General features: G+C 37.4%; 1 protein-coding gene across 1 annotated transcript in view; it reads right to left on the bottom strand.

Annotated features, from left to right (window-relative positions):
* Positions 1-23,736, bottom strand: part of LOC150078306 (uncharacterized) — a 159,387-nt gene that overhangs the window by 32,142 nt on the left and 103,509 nt on the right. Inside the window, exon 4 of the mRNA XM_090384833.1 lies at positions 7,721-7,881. Within this exon, the coding sequence (XP_090240959.1) occupies positions 7,721-7,881 (161 nt within the window). The remainder of the gene's footprint in view (positions 1-7,720; positions 7,882-23,736) is intronic.

Genomic DNA, 23,736 nt, shown 5'->3' with positions numbered 1-23,736 from the left:
TTACAGTAATGTGGTGAAATGAGTCCTCCACTGAAATCTTCAATCATATAAAAAACAATTAAATTTTCAGAATCTTCTCTTCATCCCTATTTATTTATTACAATAGTGAAGTGAAAGGGACCAACACAAAGCGCAAGTGTTGGCAGTGCTAGGAAACGAAACAAAATTGATTTAGAAATGAAGGTGAAGAAGTACGAAGCAGGACAAAGTTAGTCATCTATTGCACAGAATCAGGTCTTGCTGCTTCAACAGTGAATACTATTTTAAGGGACAGTGCACGTATAAAAGAACATGTTAAAGGATCAACACATTTAAGATCGACAGTGATCACAAAACAGAGTTCCATCCATATTATTAATAGCTTTTCCTTTGAAGATGGAAAAGCTATTAATAATATGGATGGAAAACCAGATTCAGAAGCAAGTGCCCTGAGTCCAATGGTCATTCAAGCAAAAGCAAGAAGTATTTATGAAGATATTAAGGATAATGTCTTTCCTCAAATTGAGGAAAGATAGCTGTAGAATGGATGTGCGGAAGTTTGCTTTTAGTTAGCGGGTGGTTGATTGGAGGAACACACTTCCATATTTTGTTGTGGAAGTTTATAGCCTAAATAAATTTAAGGCTGAGCTGGACAGGCATCTGGAATGAATGGAGGGGTGAAATGGTTTTTTTTTTTTTGGCTGATGCTGCATAAGCTTGCTTCCTTGCATCGTATGCCTCTACTAATGCTAATAAGTACGACAAACCCCAAGCCAAGTTTGTGACAACAGCTGCCTGTTCATCAGCACTAGCGGTTGTACCTTGTACCCTGATGTTATGCAAGCCATACCTAGCTTTGAAGCACATAAACCATCCTTTACTTTACCTGAAACTTTCATTCTTAAGTCCTTTACCACGCTATTCTTTCGGTCTCTTAAAAAAACTTAAAGCCCTTTCCTGAATGAGTGCAAGGTTTAAAGGGCCCATGGCATTTCATTTGGTATGGACTCCAAAAAATCAAAAGCCTTTCCATCTCAGCAATAAGTTCTGTGCACATTTTCTTATAACTGTATATCGAATTTTTAATTTCTGCACTGATTCTGGTCTTTTCTTGAAGAAATGTTTGCATAGTTATGCAAGCAAGGTACAGCTATGCAAAGAACTAACATAATTTCTAATATAATAACATTTTTACAAAATTTTTAAGGATGAAAAACGTGCAAAATGGAATGTAAAATGTGCAAATCTTAAGAAAAAAGCTTGCTGAGAATCAACCTGGTTAAAGAGCCATACAGCATTATGTATAAATCAACACATTATGTATTTGCAAGTCAAGTTCAAATTTACAATTATCAACATTACACTTTCCCACATATTAATAGCAGAACCCAAAATGACTTGCTGTACAGTATTTCACAAACAATAGAAGTCGCTAGTTTTATTCCTACAAATATCTTTTCACAGAACCATTTGTATTTTTTAACTACAAGGAGTAGTGACACATGGATAAAAGAGAATAAAATTGCATTCCACATTTGGGTATTTTGTTTATTATTTTCCACCTGATATGGTTCACTGAAAGAAGAGCCAGACCTTTTAGTTATTGAAATGCGATAATTACTTCCAAGAAATTAAAGAAACTAAAGAAGTTATTTTATTTATTTTTATGATAACCCCAAAATATGAAAGGTATTAGAACCTACAGCACTTTGCTGCTGTGTTGTGGGTTGAGAAGACAGAATATAATTGTTGAAATCAGACTTGAATTTCTTGAAGGTTCTTCCAAAGGACAGAAGTAGAAAAAATAAGTGAGGAAGAGAAAATGATGGTCCTGTGAATTTGGAGTTGGACAGTGACTAGTTGAGGCATACAATACAGATAGTTTGTAAGAGAGCAGTGGAATTACAGATGGTAGTTAAGAAAAATACCTGTAGAAATATCTATAGAAAATGCATGCAGCAGAAACAATGTCCATATGACAGAAAATGGAAAGAGTTTGTAAGAGGGAAGTTGAGTTATTAATGATCCATTAATAACCCAATTGCCCTCCTTTGAATAAAGGAGTTTATTCAGTTTATTCAACTTCAGAGGAATAGGAACAATATTCCACTGACGGTGGATTTTAGATTTGCACAAGGTCAATAACTGTCTAGAAGAAAAATAACACAGTGGGCAAAAAAAAAAGAAAAAAAAAAAGAAAACCCAGTATTTTTGATGCAGAGGAAGAAATATTTGTGATATCTTTCTGCCAAGAGATATTTAAAGTCAGAGTAATTCCCAATAGAAATATGTGATCATATATATAGGAGTTGTCAACTATTTTGTGAGAAAATAGTGTGACCACCAAAATAGTTGTCGACTATTTTGGTGGTCATTCAAGAAGTTTTAGTTGTTTGTGCAGGGCAAGGGTTTCAAACTGAGATGTAGAGTGCTATTATTAGCCATATGGTACAAGGAAGCCTCAGGCTTATGCTGTACCAGACAAAAAAAATTTCTCAGTTACTGAGGAGAGAGAGAGAGAGAGAGAGAGAGAGAGAGAGAGAGAGAGAGAGAGAGAGAGAGAGAGAGAGAGAGAAAAAAGAATGATGATATCCAGCTCAGGACCCTGGGTGTGCCAAGCCCATACTCATCAGATATGAGCCCCTGGGGATAATATCATCAGCAAAACTGTGGATAGGGTTTCCAGAAGGTGAAAGGTCATTAACATAAAAGAGAAAAAGAGTGGGAGAAAGAAATGAACCTTGGGAACACTAAATTAGTTGAAGAGTTAGAAAAGATAGTGACTTACCATTACCTGCAGTGAGTGGATGGAGAGAAAACTGAAAGGCAAACCAGGTTTCAAAATAGTATAAGGCAACAAAGACAGAGAAAACTCCGGAATACAAGTTTTGAGAAGAGGGGAATTGAAATTTTGAAGGAGGAAACAAGTTTTGGAAAGAGGAGAAACTTCTTTGCACCATAACACCACAAAAGGCATGAGTGTAATGTGCTTCGTATGGTAGGAAGTGATTTAACAAGATCATCAATGCAAGGGTTAGAGGAAGTAGGATGCTATTAAGACAGCTTTACCTTTAGTTGCTTATGCAAAAGAACCATTAGATGAACCAAGAACCAAAAAGGGTGAAAGTATGGATGGAAAGAAGTTGCAGCAACAGTTTTGGCCAGAGACAAGAATTCTTAACTATCATTTGCACAAGAAGCAAGCTTCGTACTATTAGCCTGTTCAAAACTGAATTTGCATTGATTAATAACTTTTTCTTAGCAGGAAAACAGCCTTAGTACATTTATTGGGAAAAAAGATTTAGATAAAGAATGAGATCTTAGGGTAGAATAATATATGATTTCATTCCTACAAGGATAGCTTCACTGACAAGATCTGAACAAATATTATGATTGGAAGATTTGAAACGGTAATCCAACCAAGGAAAGTATTTGCACAGAAACCATGCAGATAATTTAATTTTGAATTCTTATAATACCAATTGACACAAAGCTGAGAATAGCCAAGGGGGGGGAGAGGCTCTACTGGAGAAGAAACCATCACCAAGTTGTGATATATATACCATCTAGAGCAGCATTTCCCAAACTTTTTTAGTCATGGAATACTTTTCGTCTCACAACATATTCACGGAACACATGAAACACAAGTTTAGCGAGAGCCAAAGAAGTGTTGCTAATATTTTATTACACATGGCACACTGTGCATATCTTTATTTCCAACACATGTAAAGCCAAAATGCAAATAACTGTCACGATACTTTTGTTTTGGTCTTTTATTAGTTGGTTCCAGGTTTTTTACTTTGGATTTCTGGGGAACTAAACGCTGCGATTGTTCATTCTTATTTTGAAGTGTAACAATATTGCGTTCGTTTTCATTGGAAGTTCCAATGAAACAGTGATAATTTCAAAAAAGATTTATACAAGGAAGTGAATTCAGTTATGATATCGGCTTGCTTCCCCCTCTCCTTCAACCCGTGTACTCCAGGCTAAACCACATATGAATGGCATATTACAGGAGTGGCCAACTTAAATTGTGATGCGATCTACTTTTTTCCTTCAAAACGTGCCATGATCTGCCATCTCAAAAATTTCATTGCACAAGGTGCACAAATCGAGGGATGACTGTATATTTAAAATTTGCAGGGATTGACCGAAATTAAATGCGCGATCGACTCGTTGGCCACCACTGGCATATTAGATTGCCACATTGCTACTTTTCTGTAGGTGTCATTACCTCTAAGCATACTTCTCTATGCAAAGCCCGTCAAAATAAAGTGTTCTGTGGTCTATTTTATTATTAGTCTATGCCAGTATATTAATAACTGAAAAAAATATTATGTTAAAGATTATAATGATACAAAAGTGGTGTACGCTACAAATATGTAAAATTTATTTTATTTTTTTAATTATTAATTACGATTTTTTGCAGAACACTTTTTCACATCTCACGGAACACAGTTTGAGAAACGCTGATCTAGAGGATCAACATTAACTGAGTATCTTTACAGGGTTGCTAGTGAAGAAAAGTCCAAAAGTGTTGGGTGTGTGTGGTTGGGATTGCTTGGTTTACTGGCAGGTAAATGAATAAGTTGTGTGAGGTCATTATAAACTAAAAATCTTCAGAATCTCTACTGGTTGTATCTCTAACTAAATACATTACACAAATATACATGGTCTCAATCCTAATCTCAACGATGTCCATTTCCACATACAGTCGGCCAAACCCCATGTACTTTTTGTGACAGAATCTCAGTTATCGGTTGATTCAACTACTTGCTCATCTCAGTTGCCCAAATTATTTGCTGTATGATTTCTTTTGCCTCAAAGGTGGTACTTGTGTATATGTACGTTCCGATATTCCCTGTCAGACTTGGTAATTTGGAATCTCCTCTTTTTGATCTTCTCTGGCTTAAAATCTCTCTACCTCATTCTGTCAAATTCATCTGTTGTCTCTACTGTTCTCCCAACTCCACTAATCACTTGGAGCTCTTTGAATTCCTCTCTTTGCAATTTGATTTGGTGATTTTAATGTTCACAACTCCAGCTGGCTTCCGTTTTCAAGTCACACCGACCCAGCTTGTTGAGATGCTGAAGCTTTTGCAATTACTAATGACCTTGCACAGATTGTTCATTTACCACAAGGATACCGGACAATCCTAATCATACAGCCAATATGCTTAATCTTTTTCTCACAAACAATCCTTCTAGGTATACAGCTGAAGTGTGGTTCTTTAGGATCACACCTCAGATCACAACTTGGTGGTTGTGATCTGAGGATCACAATGGAGTCATTATCTCATAGCTATTCCCAACCTCGTATTGTTTGGCATTATAAGAATGCAAAATGGGATGACCTGCGCGATTTCTTTTCTTTTCCTTGTCCAGATTACTGTTTCAAAATTTCTGATGTCATCGTTTGCTTAAATCGTGTCAGTAAAATTATTCTTGTAGGAATGGAATCCTTTATTCCACACTCCACTTTAAAATCTTGTCCTTTATCTAAACCTTGGTTTTCCAATAAATGTGCTAAGGTTGTTCAAGGGAAGAACATAGAATATCGTAATTGGCTTGTTTCCAATTCTTCAAGTTTCATTTTCTGCCTACACCAAAGCTCACACCAATTGTAAAACAGTTATCAATCAGTCCAAACTAGATTTTGAACAAGCTAATAGTAGAAAACTTGCTTCTTGCCCTAATGGTAGCCAAGCATTTTGGTCTCTTCCCAAAGCTATTGGCTGCAAGTTATGCAGCCAGCAAAGGATAAAGCTGACCTGCTAGCATCCCATTTTTCTTCCAACTCATGTATTAATGATCTTGGTAAAACCCCTCCCACCATTCCCAACATGCTCCATTCAAATCCTCTTGTGGTCTTCTGCCAAAACAATGTCAGAAGGATTTTTAAGAACCTTGATGCTAAGAAAGCACCAGGTCCTGATGGTATTTCTCCACTTGTTCTCAAAACCTGTGCTCCTGAACTTACTCCTGTTCTTTGCCACCTTTTTTCACTTTCTTATTCCAAAGTTGTTTTTACTTCTGCTTGGAAATTTGCTCACATCCAGCCAGTTCCTAAAAAGGGTGACAAATCACTCCCATCCAATTATCATCCCATTGCAATTACTTCTACTCTTTCTAAACTAATGGAGAAATTAATTTATTGCCAACTCTTAAAGTACCCAGAAACCTTCAGTCTGATCAAGGTTTGCCAGTATGGATTCCATCAGTGTCGATCCATTGGTGATATTCTGGCTTATTTTACCCATTTATAGATATTTTCAATGGAAAAGTTCAGTGAAACACAAGCAGTTGCCCCTGACATCTCAAAGGCTTTCGATCGTGTTTGGCATAAAGGTCTTCCAAACAAGCTTTCATCTTATGATTTACCAACTGTTTTTTGTAATTGGTTATCCAGTTTTCTCTCTGATCACTCACTGAGAATGATGGTAGATACCTCTCTGTCTTCTAACTTCTCCACTAATGCTGGTGTCCCCCAAGGTTCATTTCTTTCCCCCATTCTTTTCCTCTTGTACATCAATGACCTTCTTCCATTGACTGGAAATCCTATCCATTTTTTTTGCCGATGATAGCACATTGCATTCCACTTTCCATTTTGAGAAATCTTGTCCTGCTCAATCAGCTTCAACTTCTCGAATATCCGCTACCATTTCCTTAAGTGCCAATCTCCAAGTAATTCTCCAGTGGGGCAAAGAAAACTCAGTCTTGTCTTATAACTAGCAAAAAAGATTCGTATGCTCCTATGCTTATCTTTGGTGACACTCTGATTTCTAGGCAAAATGATATATCTCTTTTGGGGATTACCCTGACTTCTAATCTCTCTTGGCAAAAGCACGTTACAAATATTGCTTCCTCTGCATCTAAAAACCTTGGTTTTCTCTTTTGCTCTCAGCGTTACTTTTCTTCCAAACAGCTGTTCACTCTGTACAAATCGCAAATCCGTCCTACCATGGAATATTGTCCCCACGTCTGGAGCGGTGCCCCCAAAACCTCTCTCAGGCTTTTAGATTCCATTCAGAAGGGGCAGTGAGGTTAATTAATGATTCCTCTCTAACAGAGTCTCTCCACTCGCTGTCTCATAGATGTACTGTTTCTGCTGCATGCCTTTTCTACAGATATTTCCATGGTCACTGTTCTTCTGAATTGGCTTCTATAATTCCTGCTCTCTCTTTCAAAAAAGTCCGAACATGTGCTGCCACCAGCCAATATCCATTTACTGTCCAACTTCAAACTCACAGAACCAACTTTTCATCATCCTCATTTCATTCAACTGCCGTTTTCTGGAACAACCTTCCTTCATACGTATTTCCTGAAAATTAGAGTCTACAGAAGTTCAAGTCTAATGTCAACAAATATCTTCTTTCGTCTTCTCAACCTCCAACCCAAGCATGGTACTAAGTACTATAGGTTCTAATACCTCTCGTTTTTGGGGTTTTTATAAAAAAAAAAAAAAAATGCTGAAATTTGGATTCACGTGAGACCTGAATATCAACTCTAATGGCATTTTAAACTCCTAACAGCATCTCTAAATGTTGTAACTAGTAGAACAACTGTGACAAACATTAGAGTCCAAATTTTATGAAAGAAGTGGATGAAATAAGCCATGGAGACATCCTGTTATGGCAAATGCAAATAACTGCTTCCTTGCTTCATTCGTCTATTTTAATATTAAAACTAATAACATATTTAGTTTCATTTTTTATAATAAATACCTCATATCTGAACTTACTTTGTGGCACATTTCTGATCATTTACTACCTCAAGTTCTGCAATATTTGTATTGCTTCGTGATCTATCTCTTTCCTGCTGTTCTTGTCGCCTGCTCTCTCGTTCACGGTTTCGTCGTCTGGTATTTGGCTCTTGCTGCGATGGATATACTCTTCCTAAGCACTGTTTAATGAAAATAAAACAATTAATAATTAGTATTCTTTTACAAATTTGCATTACTAATTCTGCTTCAGAATTATAAAATATGGTTATAAAGTTCAGAATAATTTTAAAATTTGATAACTTTTAAAACACAGTACTCTTAAAATACTAAATAAATATAATATAAAGGGTAGGGATTTTACATGTGCATTCTGATTTCAGAATGCACATATAGTTTGTAGTTGTGTAACCATTAACATTATTAACATTAAAAAAATGTTAAAAAGCTGGGATTACAGTATACATTTCACACAACTTGCCTACCACCCCAACTTTTAGTATTATTAAAGGCCAAATGCTGTACCAGTTGCCTCTCCATTTCCAGAACGAGTTTGTGTTTTATATGATAACATTTCTGGGCCCAGAGAAATGATGTTTTTTTTGCTAGCAGTAAGTCTGAATTGAGTTTCCTCATGAAATTTTGAAAACTCACTTTGCTCTAGTTGTGATCAGGAGATAAACACTGAGAAGTCAGTTTATTTTTATTTGCCCTAATATAGAAAGATCCTAAAGTGGATCTCTTCAAAAAAAAAAACACAGCCAGAGTTCAATTAGTTTACTGAACTGTACTAGGTGTTGGGATATGTAATCCTTTTGGTGTATTTTAACCACTTAGTTCACAACAAGCTAATTACGTAAACAAGATGTATATAAGTGTTTCCTTCATTTAAGTATGAATTAGTGTTATTCATTTCATGCAATACATTAAATCATTATAACAAAAATCAAATATGTAAATATAACTCTTAAAACATTTAGTATATGAAGCCCATATATTTCACTTAATAATGCCAGCAAATATACTGGCATGGGAGTGACCTAACAGCAGCTTTTAAGTGAATATCATTAAATTCAATAGGTCTATAATTCAAAATAACAACATATCCACATATTTGAAAAATAACACAAACTTGATTAAAAACTGGAAGAAAACTAAAGTTACGATGAAATAGGAAACTATACTTGACAAATGGAAAACTTTAACTAAACTGGAGGGTTGGCAGGTATGCAAATGAACTGTGAGATGTTTTTTTCCTATTAAATCCCATCCCCATATATGATTAGAGTGAGCCACTGAAATTATTCTTCTAAAGATGAAAGCCCCTATTCTACATTCCAAAATAGACTCTCATCCTTCTATGGGTTTTTCAAAAAAAAAATTAATGAATGAATACTGTTTACTGCTGTCAACTTTACAGTTATATATAGAGTACGTATGGTCATGTAGACATGTATACTATCTTATATACAGTGGCTCCAGAATATTAGTTCAACTCTGCCTTCGTACTTTATAATAAACTCTGTAAAAGGCCAGAAAAGTGTATAATGTCATGTTTGTGCAGTGTGTATGTTGTTTAGTTGATTCTGGCCACAACTAAGTGTAAATTGTGGTAGACCTCAAGCACAATTATTGTGTGCCTTAAAGGGTAAAATCCCACATGCACTGGAGGTAGTGTTATACCAGTGGGTGCCAGCAAAAACCCCATACCCTACCCACTTTTGCCAAATTGGTAATAAGTTCTATTACCAAGTGATCAATGCAGTGAGGATGCCTGGCCATATAAAAATAAAAACAACAGATACAGCACTTAATGAAGTAAGCAATAAGGACAGGCATACTTGAAATTTATACTTAAAAAAAATATATATATATTTCAATTGCAATACATGTAAACCTCATATAGCACGGTAGTTAAGTTCCTATAAAACGTGTTGTGCAAAACAGTGTTATACGGGACTAAAAAAAAAGTACAAAAAGTGGGGTTATGTTCCAAAAGCTAACAAAAATGCACTATTTTAACAAAAATACATCATTCAAGATTATTATTATTAGCCATATAGTGCAAGGAAGCCTGAGGCTTATACTGTACCAGCCAAAAAAAAATATATATATATATATATTTCTGAATTACCCTGAGAGTGTGTGTGTGAGAGAGAGAGAGAGAGAGAACAAGAGCCAGAAGTAAAAGGGAATCACCAAGAAAAAGAAGAATGACGATATCCAGCTCAGGACCCTGGGTATGCCAAGCCCATACTCACCAGATGTGAGATTTTTGTGTATCTTCTGCTCTCTTTAAAAAATCAGTAGCTGGGTTTGTTTACTTTTGCTTGATAAATCTTTGTGAATTTCATCTTATGGAACTAAGCATTTTTGAAGCTCCCTTTTGAACTTTGGACTCCTTTCATTCAAGAATCTGCATTCAAAAAATATTCTAATTGCTCGGCTAACTTTATGCCTTCCTGTATGCTTTTTAGGGTAAAATTTGCAAGTTTAGAATTTTCATCTGCTCTATCATCTTCTGATTTTTTTTTTTTTTTTTTTGTTAGTTGTTGGTGCATCAGCTTCTGTGGCCATAATGCATCTCCCAAAGTTTTTGCATTTTACACTGATCCAAGCCCAAGGCTGGATTCGAACCCGCAACCTTTGGGTTGCCAGCCAAGCACTTTACCCACCTGGCTAGCCCGGTCGGCTCCTCTGAATTGGTTTGGTTTTACTTCCGATGCCATTTCCACCAAATCTGCTTCGCCAGTGTATTTTTCTACCAGTAATTCTTGAACGTCTTCAGTAATCATATCATTTTTTAAATTTTTTTTAGGAGCATAGGCAACTAAGGCCATGTTACTCTGTGTATATTGTCTATAAATTGCATGTGCCCCGAGGTCGATTTTATGTTTTGCTAGACGAAAAACCTGAGATTCTGGGAGAAAAAAACCATGCTACCCTTGCCTGATTAACTAAGCCACGTTGTGAAAAAGACCCATAAAAATTCCTCCCATCATCGATGGGATTCAAACTCAGGTCTTTTCTACCTGGTTTGAGGAGAAGGGCAATTCTAACAACTGTGCCCATGAGGGCTTCGGTAGTCATATCATCAAAACCTTCCCATCCTACCAACGTAGCTAGTTCTACTATTGCACCAATTTCGTTTTCTGCTGGCTAGATCATATTTCCTGAATATATCGCCATACATTTCTCCACATGCATTTAACGCTGACTGTTTTACTTCTTTCAGCAATAAAGCTATGGTTCTGATACAGTCCACAATTGAGAAATGTTTCCATTACTTCAATAGATTCGGAATAATTTTTTTCACAAAATCCATTTAACGATTTTCTGGAATGAGTTTTAAAGGTGGATATAATGCCTTGATCTAATGGCCAAATGAAAGGAGCTGTATTAACCTAGTACAACTGTGGTAGTAGAAACATAATGTTTGGATGACTTGAATGCCTTGGTGTGCTATCGAATACTAATAAAACTTTGAAATATAGATTTTTCCACAATTTTAACAACATAGAACATAACAAGGGGACCCGACAAAATAAAATACAGAGATTTCTCAATAATTTTTTTTGACTAGTGAGTCAACAGCGGGGATTCAAAAAGAGAGTGGAAACGTTGCAAAATTACATCCAACATAATAGCAACCCCAGGACACAAAAGCTCAAAAATACCCTGTTATGAGAGATTTACCGAAATTCTCTGTGTTAAGAGTGAAACCACGTTTCCTCTTAACACGGTTAGAGAATTTCAGATAGAAAATAATCATAAAAAAGACTTTTTTTTTGGTCAAAATCTCCATCTTCATTTTTATACTACAGAAAAATAGTTAGCATTAGTAGAGACATATGAAGTAAGAAAGCAAGCTCGTACAGCATCAGCCAAAAAATCGTTCCCATTTCACCCATCCATTCGTTCCAAATGTTTGTCTAGTTCTGCCTTGAATTTATTTAAGCCATCAACTTCTACAGAGATAAATGGAAGTTTGTTCCAGCAATGAACCACCTGCTGGCTAAAGGCAAATTTCTGCACATCTATTTTATAACTGCCTTTCCTCAATTTGAATTTATGTCCCCTCACGCAATTAATCTGGGCAAGAAGAAGAATCCCATCAGCACTGAGCATGCTCAAACCATTCATCTCGCACATGCTTAGTTTCCAGACACTGTAATTTGCAAAACTGAAGCCTTTCTTCGTAAGGGCAACCCTTTGTTCCATTCACTAATCTTGTTGCCCATCTCTGTACTCATTCCATCAACACTACATCCTTTCTAAAATGAGACCTCCAGACCTGCATACAGTACTCAAGGTGTGGCCTGATCATTGTCTTATACAAGGGGATAATCACCTCCTTATCCTGGCTACAAAACTTCCTGTATATCACCAACAAGACACCATGAACTGCTCTCTTGCAAACCATTTGCACTGCTCAGAAAACTTCATACCTGACTGCACAATTACCCCAGGTCCTATTCATTCTCTACCACCCTAAGTGTAGTACCACACAGTTGATACATTACTCTGGGGTTACTGCTACCTATGTGCAGTACTTTACTTTTGTCAATGTTAAATTTCAGTCGCCACCTCTAAGTCCATCTGCTCAACTTTTCTAGATCCTATTGCAGTAGCATACTGTCATTAACAACCCTGCCAACCTTCGTATCAACTGCAAACTTAGACATTAAGCCTGATATGCCTTCATCAATATCATTAATAAATACAGAAAACAACAATGGGCCAAACACTGAACCCCGGGGAACTTCATTAATAACATTAGTCCACGAAATGCAGTGTCCACTGATTACCATTCTCTGTCTTCTGCCACTCAACTGTCCCTTTATCCGTAGCAGCAATTTGACTCCAATTCCACACTGTTCCAATTTGTACAGCAGTCTTCCACATGCAACAGTATCAAAAGCCTTCCTAAGATCCAGGTATGCGATATCAAAATTATTCTTTGCATTCAGCTCCTTTGTGACCACATCGTAGTATCCAATCAAATTGGTCAGACAGGACTTCCCCTTAACAAACTTATGCTGTGCCCAAACTATAACTGAAGTCTTGTCTAGATGATCCTGCAGTGCTTCTTTAACTTTGCCTCCATTAAATTTCCCAGAACAGAAGTTAAACTAACAGGTAATTACATGTGGATCAAAGGTGAATCAAGTAATTACAATGTAATTACTTGATTCACCCTTTGATCCTTCTTTGGGAATTGAGATCACCTTTCCACATCTCCAGTCCATGGAAACTCATAATTATGGCTAAGGGTTTGCTTACTTCCACTGCTGTCTCCTTTAATATAACTGGATAGATCCCAGGTGCCATTTTTATGGATATTTTCAACAAGTTCTGCTCTACTTTGCTCTCAGTTATTACAAAATCATTTAGCTCACTGCCAGAGTTTAATACACCTCTGGCATACCCTCCCTGAATAACTCCTCATGTGTAAATGTCAATGCAAAATACTCATTCAGTTTGTTAGCTGCCTGAGCAGTATCATCAACAGTTGAACCATCGTTATCAAGCGGACCAATCTGATTCATCACCTTCCTTCTATAGTTTACATAAGTAAAGAACTCTTTGCTGTTTTTCTTTGCATCCTTTGCCAAAGATTTCTCGTAACCTGCCTTCGCCTGCCTAACCTCCTTTGTAACTTGGTTACAGACCAGCTTATATCTATCATAGGCTTCTGTGTCACATGTTAATTTATATGTATCCCATGCATTTTTCTTCTCTGTGACATGTCTAATTAGTTCATCTGACATCCATTTAGGTCTAAATCTTGAACAATATTTCTTTGTTGGTATGAAAAGCCTAGTAGCTTCAAAGATTAATTCTTTGAATGCTTCCCATTTTGAATTTGCTGTTGGTAATATCATCAGCTGGTCCAACTGTAGTCACCTTTACGAAAGCAAAAACCCTTCCCTTTACTCTTGATGGTAGTTACCTCTTTGAGTAAATCCCACTTCAGCACACTGTGATCACTGCCATCTAGTGGTTCCTTTATCTGCAGATTCTTGATGTACGAAGAATCACTACTGATAATCAGATCAAGATTATTACTCCCTCTAGTTGCCTCCCAAACATGCTGCTGTAGAAAACAATAATCCAATAAATCCACAAAAGCCTTGCTAGTGTGTGAGTGACCAACCACAAATTCCAGTCAATCTCTGGGAAATTAAAATTTCCCATTATAAGACACTCTGATTTACTGGTCCACTCTATTCCTCTACACAATTGCTCATTATACTCATCAGATTCATTTGGCCTATAACACACACCTACTCTCATTTTTCCTTTCCCAGTGCTTAGCATAACCCCTCCTCCCTTTCTGTCCTGTCTATCCTTTCTGTACATATTGTTGTTTTTTTTTTTTTTTTTTTTTGTTTTTAGAAGCATTAGCAACTAAGGCCATATTGCTCTGGGAATATGCGGTGGTCATTCCCTGACCTTCTCGCATCCTCCGTATTTGGTGGTGACGGGCTCGAACCCCGGTCTAATCAAGAAGCGTGTGCTATGCACTGTTGCTCCTTCCCACCTGGCTACGGAGGCGCCAGGTGTACATATTGTACTCCCCAAATTCCAGTTCTGCACTGCTTATGTCTGTGTGACACCATGTCTCTGATATCCAAACAATATCTGCCTTTGATGTCTTGACTAGCAGTTCAAGCTCATCGAATTTATTAACTATACTCCTAGCATTGGTGTACATGCAAGTATACATGCACCTGTTTCTACTCTTAGTTACCCTAACACAGCCCATGTATTTACTTGTTCCACTATGATTCCTAGCAGTCCTGGAAATCCCCATTGCCTTGCATTCCAGGCTGCTGCTCAATTGCATTTCAATAGGAGTAGTGCAAGAATCACTTTTACCTCTGTCAGCGGCTACTGTTAATCTATTAGTCCATGTATCCCTTCCAAGCTAGCAGTTTTTCGACCCATCTAACTCTGCCTCGATAGCATCAGCAAATATTCTTGCACCCTTTCTATTTAAGTGTATCCCATCCCTGTAGAAGCAGTCTCTCCTGTTAACAAGCACAGACCAGGCTGAGAAAAATTCTACCCCTCAAGCCTTGCACAATCTCTCCAGGGACGAATTGATCGACAAGGTGATAATTATTCCATTGTATAAGGCAATAGTCAGGCCATCTTGAGTACTGCATACAGGTATAGCGGCCTCATTTTAGGAAGGATATAGAGTTGCTGGAGCAGAGGAGGGCAATTTGATTGGTGAGGGGAACAAAGGGGTGTTCTCACCAATAAAGGTTTCAGTGCTGCAAATTTCCGCATCTGTTGACTACGCACTTGTGACGTGATTGAGGTGTTTAAGGCTTTGAATGGATTGAGCTAGCTCAATGTTGCTGGAATTCTTCCTCTTGCTCAAGACTATGCACAAGGGGACAAATTCAAATTGAGGAAAGATGGCTGCAGAAGTTTGCTTTTAATCAGTTATGAATTCTATGAATTCAGTAACACTTTGTTATCTTGAGAATACAGCGAATGACGACAGTGTGTCTTCAACCAATACAACTGCAGTAATGGGAAATAAATTTCTCACACATTTGATGTTTGACATTTTTTAAGCTTCGTGAACTTGTGTGTATTGCTGTGCAGGTTGCTACATTCAGCTCAATGCAGAGTTTTGTGTTCTCCTGGGCTTACTTGCAAACGAAACCGTGCATGAGCCAATGTGAAAATCGCGTTATAATTCCACTATTCCCTAATATATCAGTCGTGTTGTGAAAATGTGCATTATAGCAGAGCCTTGGCATTCAATTTGGTCCTGAAGACATACTGTGTTCTTTAACAGGAGAGAACTATTTCTAAAGGGAGGAGATACACTTAAATAGGAGTGCAAGAATATTTGCTGATGCTATCAAGGCAGTGTTAGCTGTGTTGGAAACTGCCAGCCTATGGGGGGATATGTAGACTAAAAGATTAACAGTAGTCACAGTCAGAGATGAAAGCATTTCTTGCACCTCTTGAACATGCAGCAGCCTGAAAAGCAAGATGCTGAGGATTTCAAGACCTATTGGGGGTCCTTGTGGAACAAGTAAATACACAGGCTGTGTTAGGGTTAGTTAGTTAGTTACTAAAGGAAAAAACAGTTGCAGGTATACTTATATATACACTAATGCTAGGATCCAGTGGACACGAATTGCCAGTGCAATGGTGAGTCAGTTTGGTGTGACATAAGCACCGGGAAAACAAAAATGAGAGGAGCTTATTATATGCCTAATGACTGTGATGAGTATAATAAACAACTGTAGAGACATACAGAGTGAGACAGTAAATCAGATCAAAGCCAGCCACAATCACGAAACATAAAGGGTATCGTGGCTTCTCATGGGGGATCACAGTTTATACAAAGTTTATACACAGTTTAAATTAGTTCAAACTATATCAAATTTAAGACTAAAGACAACATTAAGAAAGGACACAAATTAATAACTACTAATCCCAAACTAGCGAGTCACCAACAACAAATATTTTCCTGCTGGTCCTCTGAGGGACATCGGGAAAATATTTATTGTTGGATGCTGCTGCCAGGTTAATTTCCAGGTTTATTTCTCTCTTTTTATGCTTTGTAACCATAACTGTTATTATACCGGGGTTCGAGCCTGTCACCACCAAATACGGAGGATGCGGGAAGGTCAGGGAATGACCACCGCATATCCCCGGAGCAATATGGCCTTAGTTGCTAATGCTCCTAAAAACCAAATAACAAACAAACAACATAACTGTTAGATGAGGTTTAATATAAGCATACTTTGAATTAATTTAGAGACCCAAGCTCCAAAAAGATATCTCAGATCCTTTAAAAATGGGACATAAAATAGATTATAACAAAAGGTCCTTTGAACATACGACTGCAACTAACCTGCAACTGATGTTTTTCAGAGTGTACTTATGTTGCAGCTACCTTAAACTTGCTTTATTTTCATAAAAGTAAATTATCAATTCACTACTATCTTTTGGGAAATGCAGAACAGGGTGGTAAAGAGCATGCTCGTGGTAGGGCAACTATGCCGAGCTTTGTATTAACCATATAAAATGACATTATTTCTCATGGGGTAAAAATGGACTATGTAATACATATTAACCGAATTTGTAATAAACGAATATGTTTACATAGAAAAGCCATTCTTTCACAGGGGAATGATATGTACTTTGCACAAACAAGAATTTTGTATAAATAAAGTTTGTATTAACGAGATTCTACTGTATACCTGAATATTTGAAAAATAATACAAACTTGACCCAAATTAAAAAAAAAAAAAACAACTTATTGGAAAACCAGTAGACTGCACCAGAAAACTCAATTATCAGAAAACTTTAGACTAAGTAGAAGTTCAGATTAGAATCTTCAGACTACACTGGATCCAACTTCAGATGAGTGCTCAAATTTCTCATTAGAATCCATGTTTATATCTACAGCAAAAGTTTAGTTGTTCTTCTCCTTGGGGAATTTTTGGTGTATTGTCTACTTGAGTCATAGTGCACCATTTCCAACAGTCCACACAGTTTGTGTATTGTGTCTGTACATGTCATTGGGGCTGAAAAACCCAGAATAGCTGAAGGGGAAGGAGGGTATTCTTCGATCTATGATCAGCTAACTACAGCCCTGAACAAAGAAGCCTTTAATGCTTTCATGAGTATATGATTTTATATATGATTTTTCATGTTATGTGTGAGCCTGAGGTATGTACATGTATATACATGTGTATGTTTATGCTTTGAAGGTCATATCAAATGTCTATTCATGAATGAATCACTTTAAAATTTTCCAGCAGGTGCTTCTATCTTCTATCTACATTTAAAAGAAATTGTAGACAGTTCATAACTGATGGCAGCATGAAAACAGCATTGAAAATTGGAACAGAAGATTGAACCAATTAATCTCAGTTGCCCAGTTTAAGTTTACAAAAGCTGAAACTGAATTATGTGCTACATAAAGAAATGTACAGGATATTAGTACATAAAAATGATGCATTTAATTTCTGATCTGGTAAGATAAAGGGTGTTCTTACCTTTCTAGGTAAGAACACCCTTTTGTTCCAGCAGATCTACATCCTTCCTACAGTAAGGCCTCCAGCTGTGCATACAGTACTCAAGATGAAGCCTAACAACTTCCTTATCCCTACTAACAAAGTTTCTGTATATCATTGACAAAACCCCATGAGTTGTCCTGGCAGCATGTCTGCATGCTCAGAGAATTTCATGTCTGATTGCACAATTACCCCAAGGTCTTTTTCATTCTCCACTACACAACTGTGTGGTACTACCCTGAATATAGTATCACACAGTTAATAAGTTACTTTTGGGTTACTGCTATCCATGTGCAGTACCTTGCATTTGTCAATGTTAAATTTCAACTGCCATTTCTTAGCCCATCGATCCAATTTTCCTAGTTCTTGTTGCAGTAGCTCATCCTGTCAACCTTTATATCATCTGCAAACTTAGACATTAAGCCTGAAATACCTTCATCAATATCACTGATAAATATTGAAAACAATAGACCCAGCACTGAAACCTGGGGAACTCCACTAATATCATTAGTCCACAAAGCACAGCATCCATTGATAACCACTCTCTGTCTTCTCCACAGCAGTTTGTTTGTTATTTGGTTTTTAGGAGCATTAGCAACTAAGGCCATATTGCTCCGGGAATATGCAGTGGTCATTCCCTGACCTTTCCGCATCCTCCGTATTTGGTGGTGACGGGATCGAACCCCAGTCTAATCAAGAAGCGTGTGTTACACACTGCTGCTCCTTCCCACCTGGCTACGGAGGCACCTCCACAGCAGTAAATTGCCCTTAATGCCACATTACTCCAGTTTGTATAGTAGTCTTTTAAGTGCAACTGTATCAAACGCCTTCCTGAAATCCAAGTATATGATGTCAAAATTATTTTTTGCATCTAGTTATTTGGTCACTGCACCATAGTAACTTATCAGATTGATTAGACAAGACTGCCGCTTAATAAATCCCTGCTGTGATTGCAATATAATTGCATGCCTGTCCAGGTGGTCCTGCATTACCTCTTTAACCAGTAATTCCATTATTTTCCCTGGAACAGACATTAAGCTAACAGGTCTGTAATTATTCATGTCACCTTTTGAACCCCCCCCCCTCCTTATGAACTGAGGATATATTCACACTTTTCCAGTCCACAGGGACCTCCTCTAAACCCAAGTCTGAGAGTTCCAGTTTGAGAGCTCGTTATATATTGGAATAATATTTCATGGTAGGGAAGATTTGTGATTTGTACAGAATTCAGCAGATGTTTAGAAGAAAAGTAATGCCAAGTGTGAAAGAGAAAACCAAGTTTTCTTGATGCAGAAAAAAGTAATAAAAGTAAACTGGAATATGTTTGACCACAAATAGATAGATGGATCACAGAGTGGTTGCAGGATAGAAGGTAGAGCATTGTGATTAATGGTCAGTCTTTATATTGAGCTGATATTAGAAGTGGGATTTCTGCAATGTTCATTGCTGGGACATTGCTATTTCTGATTTTCTTAAATGACATCAATGAAGAGATACAGGGAGTGATGATGACCAAATTTGAAGTCAAGGAGTGCATGATTAATGATCAATGTGAAGTAATGACCCTTCAGGTCAACTTAGACAGGCTTTAAGGAGGGGCAGAAAAGTGGCAGTTACATTTTAATATAGCAAAATACAAGATCTTACACAGGGAAATAAATAACAACCCCAAAATAAGTTATACACTTTGTGGGGTTGAATTAAAGACAGTAAAGCAAGAAAAGGATCTGAAGATTACGACATGGGCAGCATGAAGTTCTCTGTGTAGTACAGACAGGAAGCAGTGAGGGCATGTGATGTCCTAATGGTGATTTATCAAACTGTGCTTAGGGGTAGAGGAGGTCATAATCCCACTGTATAAGGAAAATGTAAGGCTGCACTTGGAATACCGTATCCAAGTATGGAAACAACACCTGTAAAAAAACACTGGGCTTCCTGAAAAGTCCAAAGACAGGCAATATGCCTGGTGAGCTTGGTAAGAGGATGCTCATGTGAATAAAAACTTCTATATGTGGGCTATAGAGTTTATTAGCTTGGTGTAATGTAGACACTTTTTGGAGGTTGTTGTGGCAGTGGAGAAACTAAAACAATCGTCTTTACCAAAAATCTTATCTTTACAAGACCTTTCTCCAGTGACACATGTTACAAAAATTGCTGTCATCTCTAACTGAATCACACAAGAATAATTAGACAAAGAAAGATGTTATTTATATCTGGGGAAGAAGTTGAGCAATATGTCTGCAATGAACGGCCTCACAAGAAAACTATTCATTATAGTCAACTAGGCTGTCCGATTTATATAGAGTGTATATGGGTATTTATATCTAATGCCACTCAACAGGCTGTTCCATAACCAAAGGGTATCTCAAGTAACACACAAGACTTACTGAGCCCAACGACTTAGTAACACAAATTGGTGATAATATGAAAAAAAGTATTTTTTAGTTAACCCTGAAGTTGTTGTTGGTTATTATTTGGTTTTTAGGAGCATTAGCAACTAAGGTCATATTGCTCCGGGGATATGCAGTGGTCATTCCCTGACCTTTCCGCACCCTCCATATTTGGTGATCACGGGCTCGAACCCCAGTCTAATCAAGAAGCGTGTGCTATGCACTGCTGCTCCTGCCCACTTGGCTACGTGCCAGTTAACCCTGAAGTGGTGGTGCAAATGTTATTACACAAACCATGGCGACGCACCTGACAGGTGCCAATTTTTTTTTTTGATTTCTGGAAAAACTTTTGGGTGTTTCTGAATTGCCCATGGATTATACTAATAATTCAGTTTTCCTTAAAATACTGCAATACTTATTGTATCTTACTGTAAGTATTTTTTAATAAAAAATAAATTTTTATAAAAATGCAGTGTTTTATTATTTTTAACATGGTTATTTTAAAAAATAAATAAAATAAAAAATTAATTCTTCTGCAAACTTAAAAAAAAAAAAAAAAAAGTGTCTTTATGTAAAAAATATAAACTTGAATTTATGACTCAATTTTCCAGTTGAAAAGAGAGTTTGGCTGAAAGAAGAAGAAATGAACCACTTATAAGCTTATCAAAAAAAGTTTATAAAAAACATTTTGGAAATCAAGTACATCACCAAGGGTGTCAAAGACTGCTTCTCAGAATTTCTGAGAGATACAAACTAAAGGTTACAATGATTTATTTACCAACATCGAGCCATGAAATTGGTGAAAGAAATGAAAGACGTGAAAACCTTGTAGAATTTGTAGAATCTCAAGGAATGTCAGTAATGAACACTTTTTTTCAAGAAAAGGGCGAAGGCATGGAAGAGCCCAAATGGATTAACAACTAATGAAATAGACTTCAAATTCAGTAACAAGATATATTGTGAATGATGTTACCGTGTTGAACAAGGCAATTGCTGGAAGTGATCAAAGAATGATACGATGCACATCTGATATAGATGTGAGAAAAGAAAGGAAAAAACTGACGAGTAAATAATATGAAGGATTTTTTTATGAAAACCCCAAACACGAGAGGTATTAGAACCTATAGTACCTCGTACTGTGCTTGGGTTGGAGGTTCAGAAGACGAAAGAAGATATTTGTTGATATTGAACTTCTGTAGACTGTAATTTTCAGGAAAGACATATGAAGGAAGATTGAACCAGAAAACGGCAGTTGAATGAATAAACGAGGAAGATGAAAAGTTGGTTCTGTGAGTTAGAAGTTGGACAGTAAATGGATGTTGACTGGCGGCAGCACGTGTTTGGACTGTTTTGAAAGATAGAGCGGAAATATTAGAAGCCAATTCAGAAGAACAGTGCCCCAGTGCCCATGGAAGTATCTGTAGAAAAGGCACGCAGCAGAAACAACGTCTATGAGACAGCGGGTGAAGATACTCTGTTAGAGAGGAGTAACTAATTAAGTTAACTGCCCTCTTCTGAATGGAATCTAGGAGCCTGAGAGAGGTTTTGGGGACACTGCTGACATGTGAGAACAATATTCCATGGCAGGGCAGATTTGCGATTTGTACAGAGTGAACAGCTGTTTGGAAGAAAAGTAACGCTGAGAGCGAAAGAGAAATCCAAGTTTTTTAGATGCAGACGAGCAATATTTGTAATGTGCTAGTGCCAAGAGAGATTAGAAGTCAGGGTAATCCCCAAAGAGATATATCAACTTGCCTAGAAATCGAAGTGTCACCAAAGATAAGCATAGGAGCAGAAGAATCTTTTTTGCGAGATATAAGAAAAGACTGAGTTTTAGAAGGATTGAAATCAACTAAGTTGTCTTTACCCCACTGGAGAATTACCTGGAGATCGGCATTTAAGGAATGGGTAGCAGATATTCGAAAAGTTGAAGCTGATTGAGCAGGGCAAGGTTTCTCAAAATAGAAAGTGGAATGCAATGTGCTATCATCGGCAAAACTATGGATAGGATTTCCCGTCAATGGAAGAAGGTCATTAATATACAAGAGGAAAAGAGTGGGAGAAAGAACTGAACCTTGGGGCACACCAGGATTAGTGGAGAAGTTAGAAGACAGAGAGCCATCTACCATCACTCTCAGTGAGCGATCAGAGAGAAAACTGGATAACCAATTACTAAACACAGTTGGCAAACCATAAGATGGAAGCTTGTTTAGAAGACCTTTATGCCAAACACGATCGAAAGCCTTTGAGATGTCATGAGCAACTGCTTGTGTTTCACCAAACGTTTCCATTGAATTTGTCCGTAAATAGGTAATATAAGCCAGAATATCAGCAGTGGATTGACACTGATGGAATCCACACTAGCGATCGTTGATCAGACGGAAGGTTTCTAGTTAGTTTAAGAGTTGCCGGTTAATTGATTTCTCCATTACTTTAGAAAGAGTGGAAGTAATTTCAATGGTACGATAATTGGATGGGAGGGATTTGGGCACAGGTTTTGAGAACAAGTGGAGAAATACCATCAGGACCTGACCTGGAAATTTCTTAGCATCAAGGTTCTTAAAAATTCTTCTGACATCCTTTTGACGGAAGACCACAGGAGGCATTGAATGGAGTATGCTTGGAATGGTGGGAGGTGTTTTACCAAGATCATTAATACGTGAGTTGGAAGAAAAATGGAATGCCAGCAGCTTTAACCTTGGCCGAAGTGACAACAGTACCATCTGGTTTTGATAGAGGTAGGAGTTGTTGTTGTTGGGTTTTTAGGAGCATTAGCAACTAAGGTCGTTTTGCTCCGTGGTTATGCAGTGGTCATTCCCTGACCTTTCCGCATCCTCCATATTTGGTGGTCACGGGCTTGAACCCTGGTGTAATCAAGAAGCGTGTGATACGCACTTCTGCTCCTGCCCACCTGGCTACGGAGGTGCCTAGAGGTGGGAGTCGAGATGGGAAAAAGTTGCAGCCAATAGCTTTGGCAAGAGGCCAGAATACTTGGCTACCATTAGGGCAAGAAGCAAGTTTTCTACTCTTGGCCTGTTCAAAATCTAGTTTGGACTGATTAATAACTGCTTTACAACTGTTGCGAGCTTTTGTGTAGGCAGAAAATGAAACTGAAGAATTGGAAACAAGCTAATTACAATATGCAAAGTTCTTCGCTTGAACAGCTTTAGCACATTTATTGGAAAACCAAGGTTTAGATAAAGGATGAGATTTTAAAGTGAAGGGTGGAATAAAGGATTCCATTCCTACAAGAATAATTTCACTGACATGATCTGAGCAAACGTTGACATCAGAAGTTTTGAAACAGTAATTCAACCAAGGAAAAGAAGAAAAGAAATCTCGCAGGTCATCCCATTTTGCATTCTTGTAATGCCAAACAATACGAGGTTGGGAATAGCCATAAGATAAAAGCTCCATTGGAGAAGAGACAATCACCAAGTTGTGATCTCGGGTGTCTAAAGGACTACTGATTTCGACCGTGTACTTAGACGGGCCATTTGTGAGAAAAAGATCAATTGGCTGTATGATTAGGATTGTCAGGTATTCTTGTAGGTAAATGAACAATCTGTGTAAGGTCATTAATAATTGC

The sequence above is a fragment of the Mastigoproctus giganteus genome, chromosome 11 (assembly GCF_048544385.1).
Source record: "Mastigoproctus giganteus isolate SK-2022 chromosome 11, ASM4854438v1, whole genome shotgun sequence".
Classification (NCBI taxonomy): Eukaryota; Metazoa; Arthropoda; class Arachnida; order Uropygi; family Thelyphonidae; genus Mastigoproctus; species Mastigoproctus giganteus.
Note: the sequence above shows the minus strand (reverse complement) of the source record. Positions and strands in the feature narration are given on the sequence as shown.